This window comes from Eurosta solidaginis, chromosome 1, assembly GCF_040869045.1.
Source record: "Eurosta solidaginis isolate ZX-2024a chromosome 1, ASM4086904v1, whole genome shotgun sequence".
Classification (NCBI taxonomy): Eukaryota; Metazoa; Arthropoda; class Insecta; order Diptera; family Tephritidae; genus Eurosta; species Eurosta solidaginis.
This window is the reverse complement of record NC_090319.1, coordinates 385,501,710-385,525,638: the sequence shown is the minus strand read 5'-3', so window position 1 is coordinate 385,525,638 and position 23,929 is coordinate 385,501,710. Positions and strand designations below refer to the sequence as shown.

The following is a 23,929-nucleotide window of genomic DNA, read 5'->3' as shown; positions in this document are numbered from 1 at the left end:
TGCAAAATGGCCTTTATTAAAGTACTTCACAATAACAAACTGTGCAACGAATAGCTTGCTTAATAACCACACTGATTGATAGCTCAATGAAACTCTACCATTCAAAATAACACTGCTATTGCTCGCTAGATATCGTCTTAATCAAACTGCTTGACAAATCAAATCAAACTGAATTACTTCTTACTCGCTTGCCCCGCTTTTATAGTTTACGCTGCATACTTCTAGGCTCTTCGATTTCCAGAACTTACTAGTTGTTTCGGCTACAAAATCGCCAGCCACAACTACGTGCACAAATTATTGCTCTCTCTTGTGACAACTCAGATAAGATATATGCATGTGTTTGTGCATTGCCGCTCCGCTGTTCGTATACGTACATATGTGTAGACGCAATTATTGATTCGTTTATATAGATACATAATGATTGAATTATTGATGTGAATTCACGTCACTGCTTAGCATCGGCCTGGAGATGGCAGCACTCCTGAGTTTTGCTAACATTCGTAACAATATCTTATAAACTATTAATTTTAGAAAAAAATCTTTTACTACAAAAAGTCTTTAAAATTATTGAAGTTTATAAAAAAAAATTTATAATCTCAAAATTTTGAAAATTAAGATGATTGAAAAATAAAATAAAACTTTTTTTCAGTGTAAAGTAATGAAGGATAGCACCGATTCTCTTTAAAAAAATCTGAAATAAACTTGAATATGTTCTTAACCTACCCTTCAAATTTAAAAGAATGTTTTTTCTTTTGTTTTCGAGAAAAAAAAATTTGATTTTTACGCACAGAAAGTTTGTGATACAACAATTTTTACAATATATAACACTTCGAAATGGCATAAATATATTGCAAATGTAGTTTTATATTTTAAATTAGGTCAGTTTTTTTATTACTTTAAAAATTTTACAATCGCTCTCATTACAAGTCGATACAATTTTACATTTAATTTCGTTGCTTGAAAAGGGTGTAAAGCTGTGGAATGACCGTGTGCCATTGATTCGAACAGCTGTAGCGAAACGATCCTTTAAGAAATCTTTTTCTTTTTGGTAATCAGCTTTGGAACAGAAACCAAATTGCAGTGTTTTAAATTCATTTTTGACAGTATTAAAAAATTCAATTGGGGTAGTAATTGGTGTGGAGTCAGGACGGCGTAAACTTTCTCGTCGAACAAATCTTTTAACAATACCACGGATTCCATCACAAGCGTTTTTACCATGCGATGTGGCAAAAAAGTGCCATTCCGCTTTTATATTAAAATCCTGAAAGTGATTCATTAAATTAATAAAATTGTATTTATTTCTATATTGCGAAACTGCGCCATCTGAAAAGTAGTAAATTTTTTTGTCGTTATTATATTTTGATACTAGCCAATTAATCATTTTCTTTTGAAATAAATAAGCAGCAGTCCTATCATGGATATTACACTCTGAGATGAGTACAAAGCTCTCAAATGTGAAGCTCTTATTCTTATCCTTTTCTGCGCGATAAACAACAAAGGGGTGAACTGTAACCTGATTGCTATTTCAGTGGTAATCCTGAATGGCGTTCTGTACCAGAAAAATGAAATTTTCAGAGAAGTCACCAACTACTATAAATTCGCCTTCCTTTAATTGAAGTTTCAGTGCTTTGAAGAACTTGTTTTGGCTCTTGGCAATAAAATTGTGTGTTAAAAGTACTGATGCATCGGCTTTCAGCATTTCAATAAACGTATGAGTATCTTTATTCACTGTATCTATAGAAGAACAGTCTGTATTGGTCCATTGTAAAAATTCTAAACTTTTTATATTATTTACTTCAAATGCTTTTCCAAGTTCAATACTTATTCCTTCAAAACCTGGACGAGAATTACACTTTCTAAGTTGACAATTATGTTCGAATTTCTCACAAGTCATCTCACGTAAAATATCTTCGTATGTTTGAACAAAAATTTGGTTGGAGATATCTTTTAAAGCAGCCATCATTATTTTGAAATTTTGATGAATTTTACAAACACATACTGTGTGAGTTCCAGCAGCATCGGCCAAAATACATTCCCTAGGACGTTCGGCAAATTTACTGAATCCAACTTTTAAATCAAGATACATATTTCTAAATTCGACATAAGCTTCTTTCAGATTGCACAAGACCAATCGTTTCTGAATTTTTGACTTTTTTCCATCCGTTTGTCTTACAGATACGCAATCGTTCTGCCCAGGCATAAGTCGACTAATATCATTTGACCTATACAAATTTTGGACTACGGAAATATCATTTTCGGAAATCTTCCTTCCTGATATTTTTGGAGTTGGGTGGGAACCAAATCCAAACATATTTTAGGTTTTTTTCGCATGAGAAGCTAACTTATAAGTTGTATTAAATTCTTTTTGGAGTTTGTATGCTGTCCAACTTGGTGAAGAAATTTTCAACCAAAAAATCTTTTCTGAATAATTCGAAATGGTTTGAAAATTTTTCTTTACAGACAGAAGCATTTCCAAGCCGTCATCTCCTCCTGTATACACTTCACTATCTTCATCAGAACTTATATTTGGTGATGGATTTACTTCGGACCCTGTTTTTACATTGGAAAATTTTGTTTCATTCAATGGACTTTTAATAATACTGTTGCGAATATTAGCAACACTAACGGGTATTGCCATCTCTAAGCCGATGCTAAACAATGATTTGTATGCACATCAAGAATTCAATCATTATGTCTACACACATGTCCATACGAGCAACGGAGAAGCAGCACACAAATTCATGCATATATCTTATCTAAGGTGCTCACAAGAAAGGGCAATAATTTGTGCAAGTATTATGAGAAACAATAAACATAGTTGTGGCTGGTGATTTTGTGGCTGATAACTAACTAGTAAGTTCTGGAATCGAAAAGCCAGAAGTATGCAACGAGGAAATCAGACAGTATAAAAAGGCGACAGTAGTGGCACGAGAAAATCAGTTTCATTTAAGCTATCAGTTAGTTTGGTTATTAAGCAAGCTAGTTGCAAAGTATACTTGTTATTGCGAAGTAAGTAAAGTCAATTTTTCCATTATTCAATATTGGAGTTATCTATTCAACAGTTTAGTGATTCGAACTCAGTAGAAGATTGCAAATAAGAGGATTTGCAAGTAAATTCGTTACAATACTATTGCTAACCTCTTTAGATGGTACATCATCTTTTAGAATTTTAATCCTGCAGCAAAATCAGACATATTCCCCCAAATTGGGTAGTTTTTTTAATAGTTCTGGCGTGGATTTACCTACATTTTTTTTAACCCAGTTGTGATTAGGCAAATCAAATGGATTACAACAAAATTTTTTATTTGGCATTTTTGGGAATCAGAATATGTATATATGTACGATAGCTTGTAAGAAATACAGCGAACAGCTTTGGAGAAGAACCTTTTCTTGTATGAATCAAATAGCAAATGACTATGAAATGCAAACAATTTTCATAAGGTAATAAATAAAAGAAGTTCACAAAATCAATGACTACTGTGATAGAATAAACAAAAAATAACTGACGTGCATGTTCCCGTTATTAATAAGTGGAATTCATTACAGGTGGCGTTATTAAACAGCTGATTTGTTAATTTTTTTATTTACATTAGTTATAAAATGTGATGTTTGTCAAGCTGCGGAGAATTTTAAACGCGTGTGTATGCATGTGTGTCGTAATTTTGATAGAATTACCCCGACTTGGCATTATATATTAATTAACGGCCTTATTCATAGAAAATAAAATAGGTTTGACTAATCTTTTTTATTTTCTATGAATAAGAAGGTAAATATATATGTATGTAGAAAATATCTGTTAACAATATTTATGCCATTTAGAAGTGTTATATAGTGTACACATTTTTGTATCACAAACTTACTGTGCGTAAAAATCATAGATTTATGCAACATAAAATTTTCAAATTTTTTTTTCTCGAAAACAAAAAAATAACCATTCTTTTAAATTTGAAGGGTAGGTTAAGGACATATTCAAGTTTCTTTCAGATTTTTTTAAGGAGAATCGGTGCTATCCTTCATTACATTACACTGAAAAAAAATTTATTTTATTTTTCAATCATATTATTTTTCAAAATTTTGAGAACATAAAATTTTTTTTATAAACTTCAGTAATTTTAAAGACTTTTTGTAGTAAAAGATTTTTTTCTGAAATTAATAGTTTAAAAGATACTTTAACTCAAAGAAAAGCTTTCAAAAATTTTCAACTGTCAATAAAATCCAAATATTCAAAATTAAAAAAAAATATTTTGACACACTATTCTGGACGTCAAATACTACATGTCTTCCGAATTTGAAGAAAATCGGAGAGGTCGACCTATCTTTTCATATGGAATGCCTCATTTGCATCTCTAGAGTAACAGAAGCAACAAAAACTAATCTCTGCTGCAACTCCGGACCTGAACATGAGCGGAGGATAGAATATAAAAACGTGATAATATTTCATAGGCTCTATCGGAGCTATAGTATTTTACAATCCATCAGAGCAAATAGCAATCAATTTTTTTTGCTGTCAATCAACTATGAATTGCATTGTTAGCGTTAAAATGCGGGTTGCGGGTTGTAAGGTTTACTTACGCGAGGATTATAGCCGATTATAAAAGAACACTTCCACTTGTTTTTCTTTGTTTAATACTTTAAGAATAATCGGAAGTAGCCATTGACAGCTGACAGTCAGTGCTGCCAATGCCACTAATTGACGTTTGATATGATTACATATAGGGATGCCAATTAGGCGCAAACATGCATATCGTTCCTAGCCTGAAGTCTGATATTTGTTCTCTAAAACACGACGTAGCTCACAGCAGAGCTTAAGATATGTTAACACTTTTGATGCTAGGACGCTGCTCTTTGCTCTGTTCACGTTCCGTGCCGGAATAACAACAGAAAAAAATGCAGAATATCGAAGAATTTTCAATCACTGCTTATAGCTTTTACTTTAACTGCATACTGATATAAATGAAGAAAAAAGTTCGAAATTTTCGTAAAATTTTCTTCAATATCCAAATTTTTTTCCAAAAAAGTTTACGATATTAGTACAGTTACAAAGTTGATGATAGATTTTTTTTTTAATTATTGAAAACAAAAGAAAAAAGAATTCAATTGACGAAGTTTTATAAAAATTACCACTGCTACTTTTGTGTTCGCTGCATACATATGTATGTATATAAAAAAAAGCATACTCTGGCATCAAATATTACGATATGAGTATATACCCAGTATATTTACTTAAACTGCTTTTTTTTATCTGGTGTATCAGCATTTAAATTTTATGAACTTCAATAGCTTTCTGCTATTTGGTAAAGGTATGAAAAATGCAAAACAACAAATTCATACGATGTATGTGTGCTTATGTGTATGTGTGACTAACGGTGAATGTATTCCACCTTTGCACAGTGAGCATTGCGAAATGTTTTCAAGTGCATGAAGTTCAATGCAGAACACAAGAATTTACCACATCTTTATGATATAAAATCGCTTATATCAAGATTATGAAAGTGTGTGCTTAAGGGTTAATGCGGTTGGTTGGATTTTTACCGAGCTGTTCTATTAAAGCGAACACATTCAAAAATGTTTGTTGGGCATTTTTTAGCGAATATACATATTGCATGTCCATTTGTGGGTATGTATGTGTACACAAGTGTACGAATGGTTGAATTGCTCGAGTATTTTTGCGGTCAATCAGCCACTTACCTCTTTTCGCTTCCGCTGGTTCTATCAGAAGGAAAAATGAAACCTTACTCATACGCCATGTATTAAATCTCTCTAAATGCTTTTACCAACAAAGCTTAAAAAGTGATATTTGATGTTAATATTTAACCTTACCTAGCTGTGCATATTTAAAAAGATGCAATTTAAACTTTTTTAAATATGTAGATATTTATTAGCGAAGTAAAACGCCAACTAGATTTTTAAGTATTCAGTTAATGTATTCATAGTTTTTTTTTTTTCTTTTTGTAAATGAAACCAATAGGGTTTAGTTCAACTCTTTAATTGATTGTAAACCAGCGTTGATACAAAAGATACAAAAGAAGTTTACGTATCATATTGATGATAAATTGAAAGAAACCAAATGTTTGAACTACTGGAAACGTAGAGTGGACAAGTTTTAATAAGAGCTTAAGACTCCGGGTTTCAAGCTGCATTTTGCGATGACTTCAGGAATGATAATTTTAAAAATATTTCTGTTCAATTTAGAGGCAGTTTCTGGATCACTTCGGCACTACCTGTGGAATAATTTCGAAATTATTTCAGTACTAATTTGATATAATTTCAGGATAACTTTGGGACTATTTAAGGTTTTATACTTCGGGTCCAATTCAGAAGCATTTCGAAAATATTTCGAAACCATTTCGGGATAGTTACAAAACCAGTTCAGGATTACCTCGGGATTATTATTATTCAGAATTGTTCCTGAAATTTTACCCAAAATAATCCCCAGTAAACCTGATTTGGTTTCGAATCGGTCAGAAAATAGTCTCAACAGGATTTCGAAAATAATCCCGAAGTGATTTTGAAATGGTAATCTATCTCTACCGAAATGGTTTCAAATGACCTAAAATAAAACCGAAGTCACCTCGAAGACAGAAGTTTTTAATTGCTACATATTCAGTAGTACAAGCAACCAAAGCTTTGCTAGCCCTACTCCCTGTGACTAGGCTTCCATAAGAGCTTTCTCTCGAGAATAATCTCAAGGTACTCTGTCAGGCAGCCCCGAAAGTTGTCCCTCGACTGAGGGTGTCTTAACCCAGAATATTTTACTTACTAATAAATAAAACCAGCTCGGTGGGAATCCTCGTGCCTTAGTCGTCGAACAGACGCCCAGCAATATATAATATTTGCTCTAGATTGAGTTTAAAAAATGAATAGAAGGCTGTTTCAGGAGGTCTATCCTTATTAAAGGCGCGTTCAGATGCCATTACCCTCTCTCGTAGAATCTTTCGACTTACGAAAAGATCAGTCAGGCGTTCTAGCATACTAGAGGGAACTAAGGTAGGCTGATTGGCTTTAATATTTGATATAGACGTTTAAATATTTCACCGCCTTTATGATGATGATGACTTTGACCATATCTCATGGCCTAGAGAGATAGCCAACCTCAGCTATCATACTGATACAGTTCAGCTCACCTATTCAATTTCAATCGTTTCAACGTAAACGGGTCATACTTATCGTATCATCCAATAAGTCCGGCAATATGACCAATTAAAATTTATTGAAGCATTTTTATCATTTCCTACATAATCAACCAAACTCTTCTCCTCTTTTCAGTTGCAATTGAAAATGTCCTTCAGCATTAAATTTGCCTGCATAAAACATAAATTGCCAAAAAACAAACAAAAAAACTACAAAGCCCTCAGTTTGTATATATCTTGCTATCTCATTGCAACAAAGCGAACGACAGGCAAACAATTTAAGAGGATAAGCAACAAATTGTGTGACGTACACAGCTGATGGCTTTATCTATAGGGAAGCTCTATGCAAAAATTCTTACAAATGTCATTATATTTACAGTGTTGGATTAACTTAAAGACGCAAATCCACAAAACAATTTACATGAGGGCTTTATTTATTTAGATTCTCAAACGTACTTCTTTTTTACACACACATTTACCTATTTACATACATATATATGTGCATATGTTTATTTACACAAAAATCCAAAAATTTCAATTGAATGCACCTGCGACGTATGCACACGCACACAAATATAAAAAGATAAACAAAAACAAAATCTAACTAAGGAAAGAAAAGGTACAACCCATGTGCTCAAGTCGTGTCTGCCAAAGCCGCATATCTTTGCATGAACATATCCCCTAGTTTATATCATTGTCAACTTTATAGGGATTTTGAATTGAGTGTTTATATGAGTTTCTGTTTTTGTTACAAAAAAAGTGTATGTATATGTTTAAGGATGGAACAAATGCATAAAGTGTGACGGTTACTTAAAAATTCAAGTAGAGAGATGCTCAAATTATGATTTGTATGACATCTTTCACCGTAAAGTTGTACACTCTAACCTCAATTGCTGGCTTGCTTCACATACATACATATATACATATATACCTACATACCTACTAACATACACTTATGTTGTAACAATTGAATTTGCATATTTATGCTCTAACAATATATGTTTACATTAGGGCTGTGAAATGCATCCGGATTTTTCAACAATTCGGAATACCCGGATTTTCGAGTAACCGGATAGCTAAGCAAAAATCCGGCTATCCGCTGTTCGACTATCCGGATACGTAAAAGGAAAATCCGGATATCCGCATGTCCGGATACTGGAATATAAAAGTTGAATATCCGCATATCAGAATTGAATGAAGCAAACATCGAAAAATTATTCACAAAATATGTTTGTAGATTATTAAATTAACGTCAAAAATTAAAAACCTACAATTTTGCAAACAAGTGAAAATAAGAACAGTGCCATTTTTTTATATTGTGCAAAAAATGCTGCTAATTGATTTAAATGCCCCACGAATTTATTGCTATTAATGTTAAAAAACATATATGGTACATCAATTTGTTGCTTTCACTGGATATCCAAAAATACGGTTATCAACCAGATCTTCATAAATCCAGATATCCATGCCGTCCGGATTTTATCCGTGTCAACGGATATCCGGATATTCGAATATGCGTATTGTCCCAGCCCTAGTTTACACGTATCAATGTGGCATCAGGGTTGTATATAGGGTTATCCTTTCAGTAATATTAAAATCTATACATATAAATCAAATTCTGTGTGTGTGTGTTCCCTATGGAAACGTATTTCACACATCATTACCAAATTTTGGCTATAGGTATCTTCGATTAAAACGAAGGTTTTTTCATATTTCAGAACTAAGAATTTTAAATAAAAAATTGTTTTTTCAATTTCAAGTGCGCCACTGGGTGGTGCGACAAATTTTGTATGTCAGCAAAAGTTACTCATACGCCTTGTGTGTACTTAAGTACAGAACTTTTGTTTGGTAATAGCCATGAATTCACAAAAAGTTAAAGCAATTGCATTGAGTGATTTAAAAGTTTTTATAAAATTTAAGCATTCCATTGTAAAAATAGCTGTCTATATGAGATGATAGACAAAAATTGTGCAGCTAAAATATTTTGATTAAGTTATGAGATTTTGGGTATGAATTGTATGTGACAAAATAAAATTTGAAAAATAAATCAAAGAATGATAAATTAGAGGAATGAGGGATCTAAGTAAAAAGAAGGAGAGAGGTAGAGGGTGTAAAAAAGAAGAAGGAGAGATAAGGAAATTATAAACGGTAAGAAAGAGAAAAATTGGGAGATACATTTTGAAGAAGATCAATAAAATCGTATGTACTGAAAGCTTGACTTTCAGTAACGGGAAGGAATGCGTTAAAATACACCTTCTTATTTAGATTAGTATCTGTCCAATCCGAGAAGCGCCGGGTACCCTGCTAGTTTGAAATACATTAGTCTGTAATACCAAACATTGGGTGGGCCACATATAAAAAAAAGGACGGAACAATTTTTTTTTTTTTTTTTTCGTATAAGTACCCCCCCACCATTTCGGTTGTTTAACATCCAATTGTTTACATTATTATGTCTTTATTTTTGCTTAAAGAAGCTCTATGATTACTAGTAATGTTCTTTTGAGTCCTATTATCAGTTTCACTTAGTCGTTTTTCATAGTTTGGTAGGTATACTTTAAGGGTCAACGACTTGGTTAGCAGACAAAACTATGTAACAACGACTTTGGAGCTTAAAAGGACATTGGAAGGAAGTAAGGAGCTTCTCAATATCAACCCGCTCGCTGTAACATTCAAATGAAGAGACCCTCTTTTGCTGTTTTTTCTACTCGTCAATGCGGAAATGTAAGGAAAAATTATTTACTTTAGAAACAGTGTATGCCGTTCTTTTAACGTACTACATAATTTTGCAATATTGTCTGAAAGGTAACGATCAGAGCTAGGAGCGGCATAATTGTATCAGACACGGTTACTGTTATAGCTACCACTTCGATCATACCGTTTAGACCTTTTAGACCTACAGCTGCGACACCTATTACGTTGAAAGTTGCTGTTATGGCTGCGGTTATGTTTACGGCTGCTCTTACTATAGTTTCTGTTAAAATAATTTATGCGTGCGACTAGAATTATGTTGGGTTATGACTGCTGTTACTGCAGTTAAAGCTTACGGCTATAGATAGGTGTATGCGTTGCATTTAGAGCTACCGTAAGTTGTAATTACGGTAACGTTAATAGTTTTGTGGTGGACATCGATGATGCGCTGGTTAAGGTTATGTCGTCACCTGACCGCAACTGTTTCAAAAACAGTTATGTTTATGAAGAATTTTAAAGTATTGGCTACAGTATGAACACGATTACCCCATTACCGAACGTTATGGCTAAGTTACGGTTATGATTACTACTATAGAATATCTTACGGTTACAATCACGGTTACCTTTATTGTTTTAGAAACAAGTAAGTTCAATTTGGGTTAACTCCTGCTTTCAATACTATAGTCATAGTTACGGATACAGCTCAGTTTTGGCTTAAGGCTGCGACTGAGGTTAGCGTTATATTTACGACTATAATCAGAGCTACGATTATGTTTACTATCCTATCACATGCCAATGGCACCTCGGCTTAACGAGTACGATGTAGGGAGGAATAACGAATGTAAGCGTAAGTGTACTTAGTCACCACACTGTAGCTTAATATGGGAACAATATGTGTGGTAGAGTCGATATGAGCGAAATCGAACAGTTAAAGATTTTTCTTTGCATAGAGGTCCGATACGTTTTGGGGGATTTCTCTGAGGATCTTTTTATGGTTCTTCTCTTCATACGGCTGAGTTCTCAGGTGCCGTATTTCCTCAAAACGCTTGCCAAAATAACTTTTTAAGTCTTTGCGAAGGAGGCTCTTCAATCAGATGCCTATTGGGATGTTTGGAGGTTTCTTGGTATTTAGCAGAGATGGTTTGTTCAGCATTTCATTTCTCTCCCTTATGAGGAGTACACTTCCTTCACCGTGTAAATAGTGTTCTAGGGATACATCAAGGCAACCCGTAGCAGTTCTGAGATCGGTGTTTCGATAGGCCTGTTATCTTTTCCAATGAGTAACCTTTAAGCTCGGCGACCATATTGGCGAAACTTAGCATATAAGTGGTCGGCCAATTGCTTTGTAAATGGCAATGAGCGTCGCTTTATCTTTATCCTAAGAGCTGCGTACAAGAGATTTCAGAATTTTATATTTATTATATAAATTACCATTGCGGATTCGTGCTCCGTCACATCCTGTATTTTGAATGTAAAACAGTCGGTAGCGTAATGCCATCGACATGGATGTCCAATATGGATGACATTTCTTATATGTCGCTGATGATTTCGTCGGTGACAATATTAGGTTTTGCGAGACGAAAAAACTGGAGAGATCATTGTTGTCGGCGTATTATCGCATTGTTGTTATTGAGGCTTATCTAGCTAGGACCTTAGCTGTGCTTAGAGTTTACCTAATTACACTTTATGTTTAATTAATTTAAGAAATAAAAACCTTAAGCAAACACCCATTTCCGTCATGCCTTCGCAAATATTTCAAAATTTAGTACAATGCAACTTTTTGTGTGCACCAGTCGCTACTTTTGTGATTTACAAGTACTTCACCACTCGACGTTGACACTCTTTCGTGACTCCTTTTAGGTCATAGACATAGTCATGCAAGTTGCAACTGACAGCGGTGAAACAAGTGTTTTACATAGGACAAGATGTTATTTCATTGTTTTAAGACACACCAATTTGCTGTTGTGTTACTGCGTTGTTGTCTTGGCTGCCCACATTATGTCATGTTGTTAAGTGTTGGTAGGTTGGCGTATGTCACACCTCTTTCAACTCAGTTGCGCAGTTATTTTACAGTCGAGTGTCATTATTTTGTGCAGCTGTTGCTCTCTTTTCCTAAGCGCAAGTACATTTCACTCTGTTTTATTACATTTTCATGAATTTATTAAACAATTTTTAAACAAAATCTAATGTGTGATTATAAAGTGCTTAAGTCTAGTAAAGACATACATAAATAGGTTAGATTTGAACTTGTTGCGGTAGCCTCTCTCAGAGCAGGTTTCCCTTTCAGGGCATTGAGTACATCAGTACAAATAAGTTTCTATGCTTCTATTACTCCAACGTTTGCCACTTGTTGACTTCAGGTATGGGTCCTCAGAAAGAATCTAAACATAATTTTGTTAGAATTATTTTTTACTTTGCAAAAATATTAAATTATACTTTAGTATACCGTCTTGTCACTGCTGCAAACATTTGTTAAATACCCGAATGTTTGGTAATTATATTTGTCACATTCCCCTCAATTAAAACTTATTAGCGCTATTCATTTTCACACAAAGTACAACATCGCCCGTTTTACCCTTTAACCTTCTTGATTTCTATCCTTGATGCCTTCCTACTTTGTTTTGTTCTCCTTTTGATACTAATATTATATTCTAATAATTATTATGTGCTTTGGTGCCAAAATTGAAAACAGATAGCTACAAAACACAAAAGTTGTAAGGACATTATACAAAATATAGTAGCAAGCTTACTACTGCATATACACATTCAGTGAAATGAAATCAAATGAAAAATGTTGCGTATACGCAGTGGCGACCCTTTTGGCAAATTCAGAGCAAAGACAATGATTGAACGTTTTAAGAGCATGGAAGCATATGCTTTGCAAATAAAACTAAAGTAACTTAAGCTTAAAACTGAAAGAACTTTATATTTGATTTATTCCTTGTCGGTATACATATTTACATACTTATATACTATGTATATATGTATATACGTCCACTTATGACCATATTGACCTCATTTACAACAACTTTTCTTCATGTCAAATCATTATCGAAGAAATGCCAATACATATTGAGGTATAAAACGCAAAAGTTTTCTTAGAACAAATAAAACAACAAATCTCTCCATCTCTATATCTAAATGGCTTTGCACTTAGCAAATGTAGCTTCGACATATGCCAATTTATCCACATCCAACCCACCTCAAGGCAACATAATACTAAAAGTCAGTCAAACCCTACATACAGTTGTCTTTTCTTCTAGCCACGTAGAAACATATGCATGTATGTATGTAAATTATGCCCTGGAAACATGTGCAAAAATTGTCGGAAGTGTCACGGAATTTCATTTAACATTTCCGAGTAGGTAATCATATTTCAGTTCCATTTAAGCGCTAATTAAACTACAACTTATGCATATTTATTAGGGTGTTCCTCATAAATCGAATATCTAATTTTTTTCAGTCTTACTCCTTCAAACAGTAATACCAAGTTTAAAAATATCACATTGGGTCCCTATTGAAGACTATTAAGGAGTAAGACACTGGGATCCAAGCTAAGATTTATCTGAAGGGACTCAAAAAATTACAACTAAATTTTTTGTTGTCTTATACCTAAAATCGATAATATCGTAGGCGATATCACATATAAAGTTTGGTTCCGACTGAAAACTGTTAAGGGTATTGCTCAGGTGTTACAGTTTAGGGTACGCTATGAAGACTCAATATTTTAAAATATTGACTTTAAATATTGTGCGATACTCCTTAACCGATTCCAATCAGGCTCAAAATTTATATGTTATATCGCCTACTATAATATTATATATTTTGCGTATTATACAAAAAAAAAATATTCCCATTTGAGTCCTCATACAAATATCTTAATAGTGCCCATTCGGGACACCACTATACCGTCTCCAACTAGGTGGGATCGGAGGAAATACTTTATTTGATTTATAAGGACCACACTAACTTGCACAAAGTAAATGGGCATATGTTTTGAAAAACTAAAACACGTGCTGGCAATGGAAATCTAATTACGCTAGTTTTCAAACTTTTATGCTATAACTTTGATGCCCTTTTGGTCTACCAAGAATTTTTTTTAGTTTGAAGTGAAAATATATATAGGCAAAGAGCAGGCTACACGAAAATGAAGGTTTGCTCATCAGCTTCCCTTAGTAAGTTCAACTAATTGCTAAAAATTTACAAGGCGTACTCACAGAGACTGGCCACACTGCCTTCAAAGACTTTGGTGTCATTGCAGGTTCAAGACAAAAACAGAAGCTAACGTAGAGGGGTTCCGAAATTTTCACACTCAAAAGAAATAGCACGAGACCTTTTAATCAAGCTATACACACTTCATCTTGACAAGCTTAGAAGATGCTGTAATTCGAGAAGACTGCAAAGAAGGCTCAATGGGAAAGGTACTATAGGGTAAAGGGGCTACGAGGAGTTCTTCCCAAAAAGCCCAACTGCAGCGATGTTTACCCTGTATATACGAATATTGGGAGTTATTTAAAAGATATAAAACCAGTACGCTCTGGTAATAGCATCTTCTGGGAGCAGCCTAACAGCTGTTGAAAAAAGCGGCGAAATGTTAGGATTTCTCACTGGCACGCACTACATAGGTTGCACCACAGACCTGTTTACATCTTTCAATTCCGAGGTTAACCAACATTCGATGGGTACATTAGTAACCCCTCAAAAAGTTGAATAGGCCATCAAATCATTCGACCATTTAAGTAAACTGTGCCCCACAGAACCACAAAAGACAAGTGAAATTTTTTGTTTATTGCAGTTGGGATGTCGGTGATTAATAACTATCATTCTGAGCTTCGAAGCTATTGAAATAAGATGCTGAAATCGGTAAGCCTGTTTTCGAGAGACAGAAAGAACACAGTCCCAGAGACTTGAGGCTGGCCAGCCATATCGACAATACGTGAACTTCTAAGGGTGAACGACAGAGCAACTCCAGTAGTGAGGAGGCAACAAATTCATAAGCGAAAAGTCAAAAAGAGGGAAAAACAATAAATTTATATACTCAGCCGAGAGAAAATATGAAGTATGAGATAAGCAAAATGAGTTAACGGCAATATTCCGTCTTTCTAGGAGAAATCAACCAGAGGTAAGACTGTTAATTTGGCTTTTTCTTAAAGGATGATGTGTCAAAGCTGCAGTGCCAATTGAGCGTAGCAATAGCATTGGCCAGAAGTCTACCGAAATGGGAAAATCTTCAGAAAAGGAGCTTCTTAGCTTCACAATCAGGATGTTGATCACCGCAGCAACAGAGCTTTGTTATAGGCTACAAAAATATAGCTACTTAGACACTGCAAAGCCAAGTGTTGCTACTTTTGCAGCACCACAAACCGACAGAAGGATTTGAATATACTTCGTGCATTTGTTCTAGGGAGTAAGAGCAGCATTAAACTCTGCAAATAAAAAAGCTGGCGGAGTATATGTTGCACTCAATAATATATGTCCTAGGAATAACGATCATAATACACTAGATGCAGGTAAGAGAGAAAAGATCGCGGGAAACGTCACACATAGTTAAGAAGCACCAAGAGAGCAACGGACTGGGCCGCATTCCGAAAAGGTTGTGACGGGAGATCACCTTGTTATTGCAACTTACGCAAGTTAAAGAAATGGAAGAAAATTGGCGCGCCTTATTCAACAGCCATAGCTATTTTAATGGTCGAGCACCAGTTAAAAAGAAAAATATATCAACTTGGAAAATATGTCGATATTAATTTCTCGAGTTAGGAAAAATCAAACCATGTAGATTTTTGTCAAGATATGCATTGGCTTTTGGACTGTTTTTCTTGCCATGATAAAGATTTTACTGAGAGTTGTATCAAGTATTTACAAAATAGTCCAGACTCCGTTAAAATCAGGAGAAACTTACTAAAGCTTAAAAAATGGTAGCATTTCATCCAGCTTATTCTACAGCTTGCGGTCCACTGCTATGGGTTATTTTCTATAAATAAAAGTGAGACCTATAGATTTTGTATACCTTCGCGATGAAGCTGAGGAATGTTTCATAACTTGCTCATCTCGAGACTTCCCCATTTTATATCAAAAATATATTAAAGCAATTTGATGCTACCTATCCCCGGATTTGAATCTTGCACCATCGGTATGATAGGCAGGCATAGCAAATTTATATTTACCGAATAAGGTGAGCAAATATTATTGCACAGATTTAAAGAAACATATTCTTCTTCATTTAATCAAATTCATCCACCCAAAATTTCGTAACCAAATACTTGTATCATACCAACAAACACCACCTCGCTGCTACTTAAGCTAGTTTACCATCTGCAATGCCAGCATTGGAAAAACTGAAGACATGACCATCGCATATGTATCCTTATTGACGAAAGTAAAACAGTTTCCACAATTCGTGTCATACTTTCCAATGCCGACAATGGTAGCTTCCACATAACAGTCGATTTTCCAGGCCAAATTATGCTCTCTTTCTCACACATCACACAAATGTAATTTGTTTATCTACAGTGACTTTCAAACTGTGTATAACAGTTTTGTGTAGTAATTTTTTTATACTCAGCTGAGCAAAGCTCACAGAGTATATTAACTCTGTTCGAATAACGGTAATCCGTAACGGCATAAACAAATCGAGATAGATATAGACTTCTATATATCAAAATGATCTGGGTGAAAAAAGAAATTCATTTAGCCATGTCCGTCCGTCCGTCCGCCCGTAAATACGCTAACTTGAGTAAATTTTAAGGTCTCTTGACGAAACTTAGTACGTAGGTTCCTGAGCGCTCATCTCAGATCAATATTTAAAATGAACGAAATTGGACTACAACCACGCCCACTTTTTCGATATCGAAAATTTCGAAAAACCGAAAAAGTGCAATAATTCGAGATAAAGCGATGAAAATTGGTGCGTTGACTTCATGACGTAAAATAGAAAAGTAGTAAAATTTTGGACAATGGGCGTGGCACAGCCCACTTTTAAAAGAAGGTAGTTTAAAACTTTTGCAAGCTGTAATTTCGCAGTCGTTGAATATATCATGATGAAATTTTGTTAGGTACGTTACTCCTATTACTATATGTGTGCTAAATAAAAATTAGCAAAATCGGATAACGATCACGCCCACTTTTTAAACCAACAATTTTTAAGTAAAATTTTAACAAAAACTTGAATATCTTTACATTATAGATTCAACTCCAGTAATGATATGGTGCAACAAAATACAAAAATAAAAGAAATTTTCAAAATGGGTGTGGCTCCGCCCTTTTTCATTTAATTCGTCTAGAATACTTTTAATCCCATAAGTTGAACAAAAATTTACCAATCCTTGTGAAATTTGGTGGGTGCATAGATTCTATGACGATAACTGTTTTCTGTGAAAATGGGCGAAATCGGTTGAAGCCAGGCGCAGTTTTTATACAAAGTCGACGGTCTGTCCTTCCGCCCGGCCGTTAACACGATAAATTGAGCAAAAATCGATATATCTTTACTAAACTTAGTTCACGTACTTATCTGAACACACTTTATCTTGGTATAAAAAATGGCCGAAATCCGACTATGACCACGCCCAATTTTTCGATATCGAAAATTACGAAAAATGAAAAAAATCCCAAAATTCTATACCAAATACGAAAAAAGGGATGAAACATGGTAATTGGATTCGTTTATTGACGCAAAATATAACTTTAGAAAAAACTTTGTAAAATTGGTGTGACACCTACCATATTAAGAAGAAGAAAATGAAAAAGTTCTGCAGGGCGAAATCAAAAGCCCTTGGAATCTTGGCAGGAATACTGTTCGTGGTATGACATATATAAATAAATTAGCGGTACCCGACGGAAGATGTTCTCGGTCACCCTGGTCCACATTTTGGTCGATATTTCGAAAACGTTTTCACATATACAACTACAACCACTCCGTTTTAAAACCCTCATTAATACCTTTAATTTGATACCCATATCGTACAAACACATTCTAGAGTCACCCCTGGTCCACCCTTATGGCGATATCTCGAAAAGGCGTCCATCCATAGAACTAAGGCCCACTTCTTTTTAAAATACTCATTAACACCTTTCGTTTGATACCCATATCGTACAAACACATTCTAGAGTCACCCCTGGTCCACCCTTATAGCGATATCTCGAAAAGGCGTCCATCCATAGAACTAAGGCCCACTCCTTTTTAAAATACTCTTTAACACCTTTCGTTTGATACCCATATTGTACAAACGCATTCTAGAGTCACCCCTGATCCACCTTTTTGGCGATATCCTTAAATTGCGTCCACCTATAGAACTATGGCGCACTCTCTTTTAAAATACTCTTTAATACCTTCCATTTGGAACCCATTTCTTACAAACACATTCCAGGGTTACCCTAGGTTCATTTGTGCTAAATGCTAAATGGTGATTTTCCCTTATTTTGTCTCTAAAACTCTGAGCTGAGTATGTAATGTTCGGTTACACCCGAACTTAACATTCCTTACTGGTTTTAAAAAGTCATTGTGCCTACGATGTGCAAATAAATATTTGCGTACCAAAAAGTGCAAAATATATATTTTGGTGAATAGAAAAAAATTTCAGGAGTTGGGAATATCATAGTTTAGGAGTTTGTTTTAAAATCGGTCTGTACAAAAATTTTATTTAAAAATGCATTTCAAGAACGCCTTATTAAGGAAACTAATAAAACTTCATTGTTAAATAAAATTTCTTTTTATTTTGTCTATTATACTTAATTATTATTTATATATATAATCTATTTACAAACAGCTGTGTTTAATAAATCTAAATTTTAATATTTGTAAACAACAAAAAACAAACAATATTTTCAAAGTTCACTCACTACAATATTCTGAGCAATTTCAATCGTTTGACTTACTTAATGATGCGAAAGCCAGCCTTGAAATTTAATAAAAAAATACTTTTAAAGAATAATAATATCCTCTATTAAAACTAAAAATATGTACTTAAAATTCATCAACATCTTTAAACATTTATTAATTGATATATTTACTTGCAGTTTAGTATCTGAGCTCAATTTCAGAAGCAGGGGCTCGCATTCTTCAAACTTTTCAATTTAAGCTCTTCATGAAAATATAAATTTATTCAAATTTAAATAGTAAACAATAAAAATTAACTAATCTACAACCTCTTCCCTTTTTTCGAAAACTTTGTGTGATTTGCGACCTGGCAAATCGACAAAGTTTTTTATTTAACATTTCGCTCTTATTCCGCATAAATATTCAGAGCCATAATTCCAAAAGCCCCAACCAGCAAATTTAAAATTTAAGAGTGAAACAAAATTAAATTTTTTATGGCCCTTTAAAAGTTTCCATGCTTTGCTTTTAAAGACTTTCGAATTAAAAGTTAGGTTATATTCAATTTTAAAATGTATATTAAATCAAAATCTTCGAAAAGCTTTCAGTTGCGGCCTTTGTGAGTTAACAGCAATTTGTAGAACATTTGCTTGCCTACATATGTATTAGGGTGTGCATCATTAGACGATATTTTGGGTTTTATCTTTACTTGAAATTCTAATTTCATGCAGAAAAAAAACTTTAATAAATAATCTTAATATGTTATTCCGCAAAAGTTTTCGAGATAAAAACTAGAAACCAAAACTGGATCATTCTTTACCTGCTATATAGATTAATTTTCTATTTTCAATGAAAAAAATAATTGTAAGAATAATCGTATATCCACAACACTTGTTTAACTTATATCCAAGCAATTTCGAATACAAATGTAATAAAAAGTAAATAAGAAAATGCCGGAGTAATTTTTCGCCATAGAAATGTTTTCCTAAAAATGTATAGACGAGTATTTCTTTTTTTTTTAATTACAATATCGACTGCTGATAATAATCAGCTCTATCTCAGAAAACGTTCGAATAACGCCCTAACTCAGACTTTGTTTCAAAAGCGCCCATCGAAGCTTAAATTCAATACATTTTCACCTTAGCTGGGTCTTTTATGAAAAAAATTCTGAGATAGGGTGTTTTAGAAACGGCAGCCCAGAGAGAGCGAAATTCCACTCAGAATAGTCATAACTGATTTCAAAGATATACATATGCGTGATAATAAAGATATTGTTTGTATGGGAGCTATAGACGCACGGGATTGCCTTGAAATTTTCAAACAATAAAATACCGACAATCCAAACCAAGATGAAGTGGTTAATTCTACTATGCCAATTACCTACCTCATAGTGTAAGCAATAACGTGGCGAAGTATATCTTTAAGGTGGATTTAGTACATAAACACTTTGGCTACGTTGCTCTTCTTGACGCTCCGATATCGTTTCAAAAACAATGGAACACCTTACTGCGTTTGTCGCTTTAAACCTACCAAAACGTTTATGTACGTTCGCCTTTGGACTTAGAAAATAAATTGTATATAGGAAATGGATTTAGCGCAAAATCTAATTAGACATATTTTTATTAGAAAAACTACTCAAAAACACACCCGTATAAATCTGGGCATACAAATGTCCTTTTGAAATTCTAGTTGGGAAACTCGGTTTAGTAGATCGGCTGCTTTGCTTAAAGCAAGTTTGGTTCTTTAATTTTACATATAGTAAAGGCAAAGATGGGACTTTCCATACCACCTCATTCTACCGATGGATTTCAGTAAAGTTATTTGTTTTTATATCAAAAACATATTTCATTAACTTTTTCATTAACACTTTAAGTTTGTAAAAAGCTAAAAAATGTATACAATGATTCCCTGTTTCCTTTAACTTCTTTATCAAAGTTCGCAAAATCACAATTCGAATAAAGAAATAAAAATGTAGCTCACATAAATAAAACAATGTAAGTCGCAATGAGTTATGGCGTGATATGTTCTATGTCGGAGAGTAAAAAACTAAACTTCCTCTACCAAGAAAAGAATCATTCAATCTTGAAAATTATAGCAAAATTTTCGAATAATTAAGTGAAGCTGTGAAAATCTTCCAAATCGATCATGTTATTGGGCCAAGGCTATGCTTCGCTAAAACCCCATATGTAATACATGAAACTAATATCAAATAACAAACCCTAATGCAAATACATAAAACAAAATCTTATCTGAGTTGCACAACTTTTAAGTATATGTACAACATTTTCATCAACAAAACTAACTTTAAAATTTTTGTAATACATAAATTTGTGTCTTAAATTATACCTATACATCTCCACTGTCTGCGCCTCCATTTTCAACACTTAAAACAGTTATTGAACTATGTATGTTTGCCCCATGTAAGTCCATTCAATTCCAGCATTCGTTAGCAACGCCGTAAAGCAAATTGTTCAATTTCTGTTTTGTTGTAACTTCGCTAGGCGCTCCATGTCCCGGTCGGCCCCAAAAAGTGTCAAACGTTTCAAAATGCTTTGTGCTTAGGTCGCGGTCAATTTGTTGTTCCGCGCACGTCGCCTGTCGTTTCTCAGATATTTGTATGTTTAAATCGTGAAGATAGCGCACATCTTGCGCTGTGGCCAACCTGCAAAGCGCATCGCCGGTATATAAGATGAATATATGGCATTGAGTTGACCGAAGACAATGCGGAAGATCGCCGTTATTCGATTTATTGTTTGAATTCATTGCAATTGGAAGGCATCATTTGTTGTGCATATATGTAGGCAAGTTGCGTGTTGGTGTTTTTGTTGTAATTGAGGTTCAGACGTGTTGCGAGTACAAAGAAGACGGAATATATTTTGGGTTGCATCAATGTTTTTGCTTTGAGAAATTTTTCTATTTTTTGCAGTTTGAAAGCATTGTTTGCATGTATTTTTATTATATTTTACATTTCAAATTATTTTTCTTTTTTCAAATATTAAATATTTTTTCTTATATTCTCTTATATTTTAACATTGATTACAATTGTAATAGTTCTGTTCGTTAGCAAAATTACCAAAATAAAAGAAAAATAAATAAAAATCTATAAGCGGCTCTCGTTTTTATATTAATTAGATATATTAAGTATGTTGCTTTTATAAAATTGTATGTGCATTAGTTTTTTTCTTTTCTTGGTTGTTTATGATAAAATTGTTTCGATATATGTGATAGATTACTACATAGATGAATTGATGACATAGTGAAAAAATGTTTTATTTAGTAGCAGTTTGGCAGCGAATGGTTTTTGATTTTCGAGCTTGTTTGCAATAAAAATTTTGAAAATGAAGACAATACGGGCTACAAACTGACATACATAGATTGTATTTTTAGCAAATGTCTTCAATATGACCTGTTCAAATCGACATATGGTAACCAATATTACAATGACTTGAACTTGATGAAATCTCAAACCAATGCGAGCTGATGGTATCGTTATCTCACCTGTCTTTATGGGAAAATGTTCATAAATTTTTGAAATTTTTTGTATTTCATTAGATTCGTATCGACACTTTCAACTGATTTCATTTCAAAACTTTTCAAGTTAATGGCTAAATGTATTTATCTAATAATGTGGAATAAATTTAAACAACGTGACATCAGTACGGACAAGGCGACAGATTTATAGAACTACGAAGAATTAACATATTTTATATATTTGAACTAGAAGACCCGGCAGGCGTTGTCCCGCCCTAAATTTGGCCTATCTGCATATAATTTAATAAGCTTTTTCCGTCTGATGCTGCACGCCCCCCCCCCCCCCCTTCATCACTGTTTCCTAATCCTTTTATTCATTCCTCCCTCCGTCTTTTTCGCTTAATATATCTCCATCTTCGTCTCATTCTATCTCTGTCTTAATCTCCTTCTCTCTTTTCTCTTCTCTCAATTTCTTTTCATTCTTCTGCATCCCTTATTGCCTGTCGCAGAGGGTGGTATGTATTTTATTCCAGTCCAAGTCCCAGCCCCACTCCGAGTCTCAGTCCCAGTCCTAGTCCTATTCCCAGTCCCAGTCCGTCTCTGGATAATATATTACTCTGTACTAAAGCACTAATCAACAGCATTCATTTGATATCCATATTGTATAAACTCCGTCTAGGCGTTCACTGGCCCACGTTTTGACCTATATCTCGAGACCCCAGTCACCCAGGAGTATGAAAATTACCCTCTACACAACTAAATACTCTCCTGAACTAAAAAAAAATGTCATAGTACCTCTAAATGGCGGGCCCCCTCAGAAACCTCCCCTCCCGCCCCACCCTCTCGGCGGGCCTGGTGATGTGCTATACTTGATATCATTCGCTATAATATTTTTTATTGATAAGCAGATTGTTTAATTAAACACCAAGCAATTACACGGAAGTATATCCGCACCACCTGAAAATACGAGTGCCACTGCATATACGTAACATTTTATTATTACGTATAAACAAATAAAAAAAATTGCAATAAAATAATATTGCGACTATAAACTGAGATATAACCTATCCTGTGTCTCAAGTTAGACTACATACGGGGTGCAAAATAAATTCAAAATCGGTTCAGTAGTTTAGGAGTCCATCGCGGCTAAAAATGTTGTGACACGTGTTTTTTTATATATTAACAATAGGAAGTGTGGGTTCAAATCCTACTCCCGGGAGAAAAGGCTTTGAAGAGATTTACAAGGTATAATCGAAACAGCAGGCGACAGCCTGATGCCACGTTGTTTAAATTTTTCCAAAATTATTAAATAAATTATAAATTAAAAATTGCTTCAAATAAATGTTTTTATACATTTAAAGCAATAAGGGCAACTCCCCTCTTCAATCATAAAACTTATTTAATTTTTACCAATAATGATTAAATTGTCTCACCCGACACTGTGGAATGTGCCTGTTTTATAAAAATCTTATTCCTTACATGACTTGTCATAAAAGTTGCCGTACTGAAAGAAGAGCTGCTTACGTGCATTCTAATTTGTCGACAAATCTTATACTCGATAAGACAATGCTGGGAACCTCCTATGAAAATGGCATCACATTTTCATCTTTTGTATTTATACCCCGAAAGTATGCATTTCCAAACGACAAAATTGCTTTTATTATTGATAAATGTGAAAAAGAAAAAATGCGAGCATTCGCATTCCTGTCATATTCCATTTAGAAATACATAAGATAAAAAGGGTCGAATGAAACCCATGTTTTCTAGTTGTTTTTTAAGCAAAGAAAATTTCAAACTTTTCAAGTGGACCTCACAACGCTCCGCCAAT

The 23,929-nt window shown here is 34.0% G+C and overlaps 2 protein-coding genes across 2 annotated transcripts in view; both read right to left on the bottom strand.

Annotated features, from left to right (window-relative positions):
• LOC137238408 (membrane-bound alkaline phosphatase-like) overlaps window positions 1-23,929 on the bottom strand; it is a 287,217-nt gene that overhangs the window by 177,984 nt on the left and 85,304 nt on the right. The window lies entirely within an intron of this gene.
• LOC137241364 (uncharacterized) lies at window positions 20,971-21,393 on the bottom strand. The gene has a single exon (XM_067768902.1). The coding sequence runs from the start codon at window positions 21,391-21,393 to the stop codon at window positions 21,061-21,063; it is 333 nt and encodes a 110-aa protein (XP_067625003.1). The 3' UTR covers window positions 20,971-21,060.